Source organism: Bombina bombina, unplaced genomic scaffold, assembly GCF_027579735.1.
Source record: "Bombina bombina isolate aBomBom1 unplaced genomic scaffold, aBomBom1.pri scaffold_1156, whole genome shotgun sequence".
Classification (NCBI taxonomy): domain Eukaryota; kingdom Metazoa; phylum Chordata; class Amphibia; order Anura; family Bombinatoridae; genus Bombina; species Bombina bombina.
This window is the reverse complement of record NW_026512227.1, coordinates 76,689-89,052: the sequence shown is the minus strand read 5'-3', so window position 1 is coordinate 89,052 and position 12,364 is coordinate 76,689. Positions and strand designations below refer to the sequence as shown.

Sequence of the window (12,364 nt, the reverse complement as noted above, 5' to 3'; positions counted from 1 at the left end):
AAATATATACACATGTTTTATGACATATAGCCATTTGGGAGTACATCAGTATTTCTGTCCCATGTTTTTGTTTGTATTTATATAGATTACATTGTATGGCACAATGTTCTTACAGCATATTATATCCAGTTGATTAGGGGCATATTTATGTATTAATGAATTATTAAGGCAACACTTGCACATTTTATTTAAAATAATTGGGGATTGAGAATGCTTAGCAATTGTATAACATCGATTGAGTAAATGTTGCAGATGTAATTCTACATTAATAGCATATCAGTAGTATACAGTGATGGAATATTGGCATACAGAGTAAGCTCTCCCCTGCCGTAGCGTAGCGTAAGCAGCATACAACACACTGTCAAATGTAATGGGTCTGTGACGTAGGGATGGGCGTGCTCTGACCTATGTGAATATATGTCAGCAGTAAGGTGGGCTGTCAAAAGCCTCTGACGAAGAGGGTTTTCCAGACCCGCCCTCTGTGCTCTACTGGGCAGGTCTGGTTTTCCCTCAGAGCGCATCGGGCCAGCTGTCTAGTCACAGCCCTGCCCGACCGCGCCATTTAATGCAGCTCGCTCCTGCTGTCAGACAGAGCAGGAGCGAGCTGCATTAAATGTAATGGCGCAGTCGGGCCGGGCTGTGACTAGACAGCTGGCCCGATGCGCTCTGAGGGAAAACCAGACCTGCCCAGTAGAGCACAGAGGGCGGGTCTGGAAAACCCTCTTCTTTTTATAAAAAATCACCTGATATATTATGTAATAAAAAAACTAGCACTAATATAATGTTATATAATTCTGCACTATATGCAGAATTATATAACATTATTTTTTAGGTTTACTGGCACTTTAATTACACCTGAGGAAGGGGCGTGGCCCTGAAACTAGTAGTGGTAACGTATACATAGAGTCTGACCAGGCAAGTGTTTGCAGTTTCTCTTGCTCTTCATTTATCAGAGTATTTTATGATTTTTAGTTTTTTAAAAGGATTTTATACTTGTGATTTAATATTGCATATTTGTATGTTGTAAATTTGTGTATAGTATGAAAGTGGGGACAATAGTGCTCAATTTTATCTCAAAAACTTTAATTTGCCCTCCATTGTGCAAATAGTTTTTTTTTTTTTTTTTTTTAATTGAGGTCCAATATCATACAAAGCATAAACAAGCTTACAGGACAATTAAACCAATAGACATATGTCTGCATAGTGATAACATTATCAAGTAAAGCCTATAGTTCACATCTATCATACAAAAGAAATTAACAATGTTAAAGATAAACATATGTGAATAAAAAACAAACATCCTGTATATTTAATTCCTGACCTCTTTTATAGCTATGACAAATGATTTCCCTGATCAATAAATATTCACTTTGGTACCATAAGTACACGACATATAAGCAGTATGGGATTAATACAATTCTGATCCTTTTTGTCATAGAGGGTAATAAAGGGTGGGAGTATCAAAGGCCCCTATCTTATATCCAATATATAATAAACAATAGGGAGATTTTTCGATGGAATCTGTGTTCCTTTGCTTACTCAGTAAACACAAATTGGGGGGAGGAGGACGGATATATATATATATATATATATATATATATATATATATATATATATATATATATATATATATATATATACACATACACTCAGAGCATGATTAAGGGATAATATCCCGAAACGTTGCTGCTTACCTGCTTTGTACCTGTATGGGAATAAGATGATTCAATAAAGCATTGAAAATTCATTGAGGTGCTGTGGATTTTTCTACTCTTCTAGCTAAATAGAGCCCTAGAAGAAACTTCAGCCTCAACTATGGCGCAGTGTATCATCCTCCTCTGTGCCACGCTGGATAGCATAGGTCAGGAACGGGGTCACAACAGAAGCTGTCAAACTAATCAAATATATTCCTGAGCAAATCCACCATAGATAGTTCCAATATAAAGTAAAAGTTCCTCAGAAATATATATGTAAATATTTGTAAGGTAGAAATGTTGAAGGAGCTCCTGCAATGCACGTCCTGCCGATCCAGCGGTCAGCTCTGCCCCCCCCTGTGCAAATAGTTTTTTAACCTATGTGTTAGGATTATATACAATAGCAACATTTAATACTATTGCTTTGTGAATAGATATTGGTTATATCTTTTTAAATGTTTTAAGACATGGTCTGTCAGTAAAATAAAGTTTTTTTTTGTTTTTTTTTTCTACACATTGTGTATTTCTAGTTTTATATTTGATGTGTACAGCACTGTTTATATACTCTCATACAACCTTTCTTGTTCCTAAAAACAGCTGCAGTTCAGCCCTTAATTAAGTGATTAGATACCTAGTATATACTAGTGGCATAAAATCTTTAGATGATTGCAACTAAGTAACTAAAATATACATTTCTCAGTGTGTGGCGCTCTCCTTTTTTAACTACAAACTTTAATTAAACCTGTTGACTGTATAAAATGGGCTGTTTAGAAACCTTAAAGGGACACTGAACCCAATTTTTTCTTTTGTGATTCAGATAGAGCATGCAATTTTAAGCAACTTTCTAATTTACTTCTATTATCAATTTTTCTTCGTTCTCTTGCTATATTTATTTGAAAAAGACGGCATCTAAGCTTTTTTTTTTTGGTTTAGAACTCTGGACAGCACTTTATTGGTGGATGAATTTATCCACCAATCGGCAAGGACAACCCAGGTTGTTCACCAAAAATGGGTCGGCATCTAAACTTTCTTGCATTTCAAATAAAGATACCAAGAGAATGAAGAAAATTTGATAATAGGAGTAAAATAAAAAGTTGCTTAAAATTTCATGCTCTATCTGAATCACGAAAAAGAAAATTTGTGTTCAGTGTCCCTGTAAATAATATTGAAATGATTTGTCGCCTTTTCTAGATGTGAACGAACATATGAACAGCACCATGAAGACATCAAGAATAAACTTCACATGGAATTGTCTGAAATTTATACAGCTGAAAAAGAGCAATTGTGTCAATCCTATGAAGAAAAAATATCTCAGTTACAGTAAGTTCTAGTAGGTTTTATTTTGTGTTTAAATACATAAAAACAAGTTATTGCTCATCTATTAAATCCAGGGATGTGTGTAGCAAATTGTATGAGGATTAATTATTATTGCACATATTCTAAATAAATAGTGCAGAATATTTGTCCTTGTTTGTAAAAGACAAATGGAGAGCAAAATGTAAAGTGACATGAAACCTAAATTTTTCTTTAATGATTCACATGCAGAATACAATTTTTAAAAGGTTTCCAATTTACTTCTTTTATCAAATTTGCTTTGTTCTCTTGTTATTCTTTGATGAAGAGATACCCAGTTAGGTAACATGCACAAGTCTGCAACACTACAATGCCTTGCAAAAGTATTCACCCCCCTTGGCATTTTTCATGTTTTGTTGCCACACAACCAAATTAACATGGATTGTTTGAGGATTTGCATAATTTAATTTACAGAACATGCCCACAACTTTGAAGATGGTTTATTTTATTTTATTTTTTTATTGTGAAGCAAACAACAAATAAGAAAAAATAACAGAAAAAGTCAATGTGCATAACTATTCACCCCCTAAAGTCAATACTTTGTAGAGCCACTTTTTGTGGCAATCACACCTCCAAGTCGCTTTGGATAAGTCTCTATGAGCTTGCCACATCTTACCACTGGGATTTTTGCCCATTCCTCCTTGCAAAACTGCTCCAGCTCCTTCAAGTTGGGTGGTTTGCGATTGTGAACAGCAATCTTTAAGTCTGACCACAGATTTTCTATTGGATTGAGGTCTGGGCTTTGACTAGGCCATTCCAACACATTTACATGTTTCCCCTTAAACCACTCAAGTGTTGCTTTAGTAGTGTGTTGGCGGTCATTGTCCTGCTGGAAGATGAACCTCCGTCCTAGCCTCAAATCACGCACAGAGTGGTACAGGTTTTGCTCAAGAATATCCCTGTATTTAGCACCATCCTTCCTTCCCTCAACTCTTACCAGTTTCCCAGTTCCAGCTGCTGAAAAACATGGATGGTGTTCTTTGGGTGATTTGATGTGTTGGGTTTGCGCCAGACATAGCGTTTTCTTTGATGGCCGAAAAGTTCAATTTTAGTCTCATCAGACCAGAGCACCTTCCTCCATACATTTTGGGAGTCTCCCACATGCCTTTTTGCAAACTCAAAACGTGCCATTTTGTGTTTTGCTGAAAGTAATGGCTTTCTTCTGGCCACTCTGCCATAAAGCCCAACTCTATGGAGCGTACGGCTTATTGTCGTCCTATGTACAGATACAGTCTCTGCTGTGGAACTCTGCAGCTCCTCCAGGGTTACCCTAGGTCTCTGTGCTGCCTCTCTGATTAATGCCCTCCATGCCCGGTCCGTGAGTTTTGGTGGGCAGCCGTCTCTTGGCAGGTTTGCTGTTGTGCCATGTTCTTTCCATTTTGTTATGATAGATTTGATAGTGCTCCTGGGGATCATCAAAGATTTGGATATTTTTTTTTTATAACCTAACCCTGACTTGTACTTCTCAACAACATTGTCCCTTACTTGTTTGGAGAGTTCCTTGGTCTTCATGGCAGTGTTTGGTTAGTGGTGCCTCTTGCTTAGGTGTTGCAGCCTCTGGGGCCTTTCAAAAAAGGTGTGTATATGTAATGACAGATCAGGTGACACTTAGATTGCACACAGGTGGACATCATTTCACTATTTATGTGACTTCTGAAGGTAATTTGTTGCACCAGAGCTTTTTATGGGCTTCATAACAAAGGGGGTGAATACATATGCATATGCCAATTTTCTGTTTTCTATTTCTAAAAAATAGTTTTATGTATATATTTTTCTTATTTCCCTTCACCAACTTAGACTATTGTGTTCTGATCCATCACATAAAATTTAGATTAATAAAACATTGAACTTAAGGCTGTAATGTAACAAAATAGGTAAAAAGTCAAGGGGGGGTTAATACTTTTGCAAGGCATTGTACACAACTGGAAATAGTGCTGCCATCTAGTGCTCTTGCTAATGTATAACATTGATGCAAAACTGCTGCCACATAGTGCTGCAGTCACATGCACCCTCCTGAACTTGCCTTCCTGCTTTTCAACAAAGGATACAAGGAAGAAAATGTTATAATAGAGGTAAATTGGAAAGTTGTTTAAAATTGTATGTTCTGAATCATGAAATAAATATTTTGGCTTTCATGTCCCTTTAAAAAGTTGTGAGTAGGGAGATAGGAACAATATCAACACCTTACTTGTAATTCAATTTTTATATATTGGTTTGTGGAATAAAGTTGCTGGTAAATGTTTTTTCTTCATAAATGGAAAGAGTCCACAGCCGCATTCATTACGTTTGGGAATTCAGAACAAAGACACCCCAGCCAAAGGCTTAAATACCCCTCCCATTTCCCTCATCCCCCAGTCATTCTTTGCCTTTCGTCCCAGGAGGTTGGCAGAGAAGTGTCAGATTTTCAATCATCTCTTATGGAGGGTAGTACTCTTCGACATGGGACGGGAGTTTTAAGTAATCCTATCAGCCCCTCAGTGAGGGCATAGATGAATGTTAGAGTCCGGAGATGCAGGTACAGTCTTCCTGCGAAACCATCCCGACTCATATTAACAGCTCCACCAGCAATTGGCGTTGACGAGTTTCGCTGCCTGCTTTCTTCTCTCAAGTCCATGGAGGAGGCGATTCTACTATCTGTCACACTTGAAGGGCCGTGTTCCTGTTCCACGGCTTAGATTCCGGTAAGATTGTTTCATTTTACTTTCTTCAGGATTGTACTGTATTATGTTTCCCGAGGGGCTACCACTTTGCGGGTCTCAATTATGTCTCAGGGTCTCAGTGAGACTCCTTTAGTATCTTGGAATCAAGGGTAATATCTCCTGAGGGGGGTTATTGAACAGGGTTTTTTTTAATCATGTTTATGTGATTCAACCTGCTTATGTGTAGTGTTTTTAGGCTCATGGCTTGTGGAACATAACATTTTTTTTCAAGTGACGCAGCCTTTTAGTTGGGCGCGCTTTTTGGACTATACGGTTCACCTTGTGACCGGGTGTGGTCATGTGTTTTGCTTTAATTTCCGTGTTCCTGACTGTGTGGCGATGGAGAAATTCTGGTCCGCTGGGGTCTGGTACATAGGAGGTGGTGAGTGCCCCAGCCACAGGGGGGTGTCAGGTGCCGTTTAAATTTTTTATCTGGTCCATTCTTGTATCAATATCCTAGTTATGGAGGAATCTGATATTGCGGAGACGGACGTCTAAGTTTTATTTTCTACTCCTTGCGCAGAATGCACTTTGCCCCAGATGATACTAGCTTACCAGTTTTGTTCTGAATGCCGTATTAGAGTGCTCAATTCCTCCGGATCGGGGAATCAAGGGGCCACTGAGCCATCCACCTCTGGGGGTTCTGTCCCCTGAGTGGCAAGTTCCCTTAAATATTCTCTTACTACGCATGCGGGTGATCAGACTTTGCTTATCCTTCTTCGGAAGGTGGTTTGTTTCCCCCGGGGGTTTCGGCACGATGTTGTATGTCCATAATCTTGGCACTGGCGAATCTACAGCTTCCAAAAGGTGGCTTAAGATACTGTTTGTGTTCCGGTTTCCAGGGGGTCTTCAGTCATGGGGCCTGTTCAGCTCTAAGGGGGAACGACTTTCCCTGAGTCTACAGGGGGTCAACCTTCGGAGCCGGAGGCGTTTTTTGCTGTGCTTTTTGATATAAACTGGGGAGCCTTTGTGTCTTATTGAGGCACATTTCGGCGTCGGTAAAGCCAGTCGTGGTTGGGTCGGAGAATCATCAGTCATCTTCTGAATAGTCTTCAGCATTAGATGTAAGGGGGTATTGTAATCTTCTTGTGGGTTGTGTATCGTCCAGTTTTTGAGCTTAGAAGAACAGGCTCCCTGTTGGACTGGCCCAGCCTTCTTTTATTTTATCCGGTTAGTATGATATTTTATTTAGTTAAAGCTCATGTTAGTTACATTTTCCTTGGAAAAATTTTCTGTAATCGATACTCGCGATATTTTGAGCGCCATGTTACTCCTATGGAAGTTGGCCTAGGACGTGTTTAGTCCTATGTTGACTGTTGTTCTGAGCAGCGCCTTGAGTCCCTTAAAGGGGCTTTGCAGCCCTTTACTGGTACACTCGTATTTTAAGGTTCCGCTGCGAATCTCTCGGTTGTAGACGACATCCTGTCGGGACTGGAGTGTTTCTCTCCCGTGTGGGTTAAAGGATGTAGGACTTGGTTCCTTTTGCCTCCGGTTTCCGAGCGGTTTGCCCTTGGGGTTAATGGGTGTCCTTTCTTGGACTGTTCCTGTTGATCTCTTCCTTTGAGTTGAGTCTTTAAGACTTTGTCCGTTTTTCTTGCGGCTTGTCCTGAGGGAGTTAGTCGTTCCATTCCTGGGACGATGAGCTGCATTGTCTCCTTTTCCAAGTTTTGCTTAGGGGTTTTCTACAAGGGGATGCCCTGCATCATTTTCCTTGGATATGTTCTCTCGGGGTCTGGTGGAGATTATGGAGATTAGCCTTGTTCTCTCCCTCTTCGGGGCTTTGTACTCTGTTTGGTACGCCTTTTGGGGCTCTGGGGTCTTGTACGACTCTGTCGTACTGTAGCTCTCTCTGGGAGTGTGGGACTCTTGCAAGGACTCTTCTCTTCCCTTGGATTGAGATTATGAACAAGTCTTTTTCTCGGGGATTGGCCGGTTGCTTCTTGCTCAGTTTTTGAGTAATATTCCCAGGTGGGTCTGTTTTTCTATATCAGATGGGGTGTTGAGTTTCCGGGATTTTGTTTGTTTTTTAAACAAATTGGGGGCTTGGCTCTATCATCGCCCTGGTTACTTCCGGAGGCTTTTGCTATGTTCTTGTGGACCACGTTGCGGATTGTTGCCTGACGGTTAGGACCCAGGTGATCAGGTCCTCTAGTTCCAGGGAACTTGGACTATGACCCAGTGGTCTGGCTTGTTGATCTGGTCAATTGGCCAGATTTTCTGAAAGCTAAGGCTTGCCTTACGTTCTAAGGTACGGGTCTCCATGGGCAGCTTGTTGTCAAGCGAAGGGTTGCGGGGTATCCGCTTCAGCAGGGCAGGCTATTTTTTTCCAAGGGACACTTGAAGCTCATCTTCGTTGGAGATGTGATCTCTGGATTTGGCCCGTGGCTTTGTTCCTTGCTTTTCATCTGCCCCCTTTCTTGGGGGGGGGGGGCTTATCTCCTCCTTTTCGGGGGTGTGGTCCCTGTCTAGGGACTCCTCCTGGGTTCAGGAGGTCGGAACAGAGGTTTAGACAGTTTTGAAGAGAGATCTGCTCTCTGGGTTGTTCTGTTCCACCTGGAGATTTCTGGCTCAGCGTCGAACCTGTGTTGGGCCTGTTACTGGATTTCTCTGGGTCTACGGCCTTATCGTCTGTCTCCATGGAGGCGTTTTGGGGTTGGCACCCGAACTCTGTTGGATGGCCGAGGCCATTCTTCCGCCAGTTTGAGCTGGTGTTGGGGTTTTTGATGTTCCCCTGTTTTCAGACCTGCCGACGCTTGGGCTGGCCCAGCTGGCAGTGGGTTCTGGGATCTGTTGGGCATCTTCGGGTTGGGGGTGCAGAGGGCCTCATTGAGGTTCTGTGCTTCTTCCTTTTTTTTTTTTCGAGACCTATGTGCAGGTCTGGCGGCTGGGTTGACTAGAGTGGACCCTTTGTTTGGGAGATTTTACAATCTGTTACCTTGTTTGGCCGCTTTTTACTTCTCAGCAATTATTTTCTTGTGTGTCATCCTAAGGATGGCTGGGGTGTTTTGATCCAAAGATGCTACGTCTGGGTCTGCTACCTGTTGTTTTTTTTTTTTTTTTTTTTAATTATTTTTTATTAAGAGATAATGTTAACAAACAATAATATTAACAAACAATAATAAAAGTCCAAATGCAGGCACAGACAGCAATAAAATGTGAGTTAAATAAGGGAGAGATGAGAAGTATCATTATATAGCAACATTATACATAGTAAACATGCAGACATAAAAGTCATTGGGATGTAGAAAGACCTTTAGTTATATTTATGACAGTATATCATAACCAGATTAGTAAACTCCTATGTAGCTTGAATATGTTCACCTCACTGACTGTGCTTAAAATATATAAAAGACTAACGAAAACTTATACGGACCTATTATGATATCTCCTTTATTTTTGAATATATAATATCGTTATATGGTAACTACTGGACCGGCCACTTTTGGACCAGCTAATACATTAAAACAATAATAGATAGTAGTTACTTAGGGACCACTCTTGGGCCACATGAAGAAAACTAGTGGGGGGCGGGGGGGAGGAAATAGTGAACTTTTGGGCCATATAATGAAGTCGGTGTGGAAAACAGATAATAAAGGTACAATGCTGACATTTGAGAACTCTATAGCAACAAAGCATATATAAAAATAAAATATTACTCATGGATAAAATCTAACTAGCTTTTATGGAACAAACAATGTGATTCATATAATACTATATAAGGATTAAATGTGCCGCCAATAAGTTGAAAGGAAGAGTAGCTACATTTACTCAAATTAAATTAAATGAAAAGGAGCAGAGGGCTCGGGCATAAAAAATAGATGCCCTGCGAGGGGCTGTATACATGGGGAGCCTGATACTAAATTCTAAGGACTAAACTGACGTGCGCTTAATCTAATTCCACTCAGAGAGAAGAAATTATTTGGATATAAACAAAAATGTTGAGGCCGTATATCCCCTGGCTAATATGCACTTCTATATATATATAAATACAGAGTTGTATGAATGTATATTAGACCTCTCCTCACAGTCATGATATAACGAGACCTCCAATACATGCATTCCTGCAAATAGAAAAATAGATAAATTATGTAGACGTGCCGCCCCGGCCGCTGGAGGCACGCCACTTGGCATAGGTCACAAGTTTAAAGGAGAGAGGGCAAATAAAGACACACTGGGAATATGGTCCTGGAGCAATGGTCTCAATCAACTGTAAAGTATGCACTGGGAAGGGAAACATGTTTGTTCAGCCTAACTAGTAACATGGCTATTTAAAAGTAGTTCAAACAAATACTAACAACAATAGTACATAAAGATGTCCTCATTAATAAAGTCCCATACAGCTCTAAGCTAGAAATTTCCAAGTTAGTTCGTTTAATGCCCGTATTTAAGGCTTACTGGAGGGTCGGCTGTCAGATCCAAAGGTCCGTCCCGACACACTTCACCCTATGCCTTCTCTCGCAAAAGGCCACCTGTCTACAGGGCTATCAAATGAGGCTATGTATCTGGCTAGCTGGGAAACATAGCGCTGAAGGGTAAATCCACTTGAGGTCCACCTATGAGTGATTAGCTTCTCTGCAAGCTCCAATCTCCGCATTTTCTCATTCTTGGCCCTCACATCTGTACAGTGGATCTTTCTTGCACCCCTTACCCTCAGATGTCGCATACTTCGGGCTTTCGTCACTTTACTGGGGCGAAGTTTAAGCACATAGCAAAATAGAGAAAGTCTCTCTGCACGGCTAACTTTTTTAACAGTAGATACATTCCAAAAAGATTTCCGTTTCTTAGCGCCGCATGGAGAGGGTGACATCTTGTTCCCCAGAGCTGTGGCAACTGTGCTCGGTATCCTTGCTGTGGGCTGAAGACTCTGGTTTCTTTGGGGACCAGAACCTGCCACCTGCTGAGGCTCCTTGTGCGCCAGCATCTGCATCAGGCTCCATTGTAAATCGCAGAAGTGCTGAGCCAGGACAGCCCGGACCCTCCGCTCCCAAAGATCAGCTGCCTCCATTGCAGTTAAGCAGTTATTCTCCATACAATAAATTAGACAGATTTGGATGTCAGCCACTGGAAAGTTACTAACCAGACCTGGGAGACCAGAGGGGTTGGATAGAATAAGAATTTTGAAGCTGCCGCCTCGCTATAGTGATCCGCCATCTTTAACTTATCTGATGCTTTGTTCGTTGCGTTTCTTTTCCTCTGTACCGGTCACACATAAAAAGAAAGGCATAATAATCTATAACCAAATAGATAAATATGTCTCTTTTGCAGGCTTAGAGTCGGGAGCTCTATAGAAATGTGGCCATCTCCATCGGCGGATAGCCCCCCCCCCCTGCTACCTGTTTTTGTCTGACTACTTCTGTATTCAGAGTTCTGTCAATTGAGGACATGGTCTTCAGTTGTTTTCTGGGTGCATTTGCACGATGTGTCAAGAAGATTTTTCTCTTCTGAAGACTGGTCCTAAACCTTGTGGTTTCTGTTTGGACTGGGCAATGCCCCCTGGTTTATCGGGACCTAGGACCCATTTGGGTTTTTGTGAGCCGGGCTCGATCTCTGGGATTATTCCTTTTATGGTATTGTGGTAGCCTTTCGGTTCCTTTGGTTCTTCTTTCCCTATCCCTGTTGGGAGTGTCGGCTGGGGTTCCCTTCTTTAGTAGGGGATGTGTGGTCGGGGACCGACTACTGGACGATGGTATCTCCTGGAGGCTTGCTTGCTCAGTTGAGTCTGTTTTGCGGTATCTAGCTAGGTTTCTGGACTGTCTGCGGGCCAGTGTCCTTGGGGGCTTTTTCTTTTCTATGTTTTCTTGGTTTCAAACGAAGCGGGGGTTTGTTGGGCAGTTGTTTCAGGCTTGGTGCCTTCAGAATGGGCTGCCTAATGTACCCTCCCGTGTTAGCATTCAGTGTCCTCTATAGCTTGGGTATTGTTTTCCCAAAAGTAATGAATGCAGCTGTGGACTCTTTCAATTTATGAAGAAAAACTTAAATTATGCTTACCTGATAATTTTCTTTTCTTCAGATGGAAAGAGTCCACAGCTCCGCCACCCGGATATTTTTTGTGGGGTGTCTTTATTTTTATTCTTCTGGCACCTTTTCACCCTGTTTCTTCTACTGTTCCTTGTTCCTTGGCAGAATGACTGGGGGATGAGGGAAGTGGGAGGAGTATTTAAGCCTTTGGCTGGGGTGTCTCTGCCTCCTCCTGGTGGCCAGGTTCTAAATTCCCAAAAGTAATGAATGCAGCTGTTGACTCTTTCCATCTGAAGAAAAGGAAATTATCAGGTAAGCATTATTTTAAGTTTTTGTCTTTAAAGGGATATGAAACCCAAAATTTTTCTTTCATGGTTCTGATAGAGCGGGCAATTTTACGCAACTTTCTAATTTACTTCTATTAGTAAATTTGTTGTTTGTTTGTTTGTTAGTATCTTTATTTGAAAAGCAGGAATGCAAGCTTAGAAGCCACCAATCAGCAAGCACTATCCAGGTGCTGAACCAAAATCGGGCTAGCTCTTAAGCTTACATTCCTGCTTTTAAAAATAAAGTTACCAAGAGAACGAAGAAAAATTGATAATAGGAGTAAATTACAAAGTTGCTTAAAATACATGCTCTATCTGAATCATGAAAGAAAAA

General features: G+C 41.1%; 1 protein-coding gene across 1 annotated transcript in view; it reads left to right on the top strand.

Moving 5' to 3' along the window:
• Positions 1–2,885: 2,885 nt before the first annotated feature.
• Positions 2,886–12,364, top strand: part of LOC128644180 (centrosomal protein of 152 kDa-like) — a gene marked incomplete at both ends in the record, with an annotated part of 84,823 nt that continues 75,344 nt past the window's right edge. Inside the window, one exon of the mRNA XM_053696881.1 lies at positions 2,886–3,014. Coding sequence (XP_053552856.1) covers positions 2,886–3,014 — 129 coding nt within the window. The remainder of the gene's footprint in view (positions 3,015–12,364) is intronic.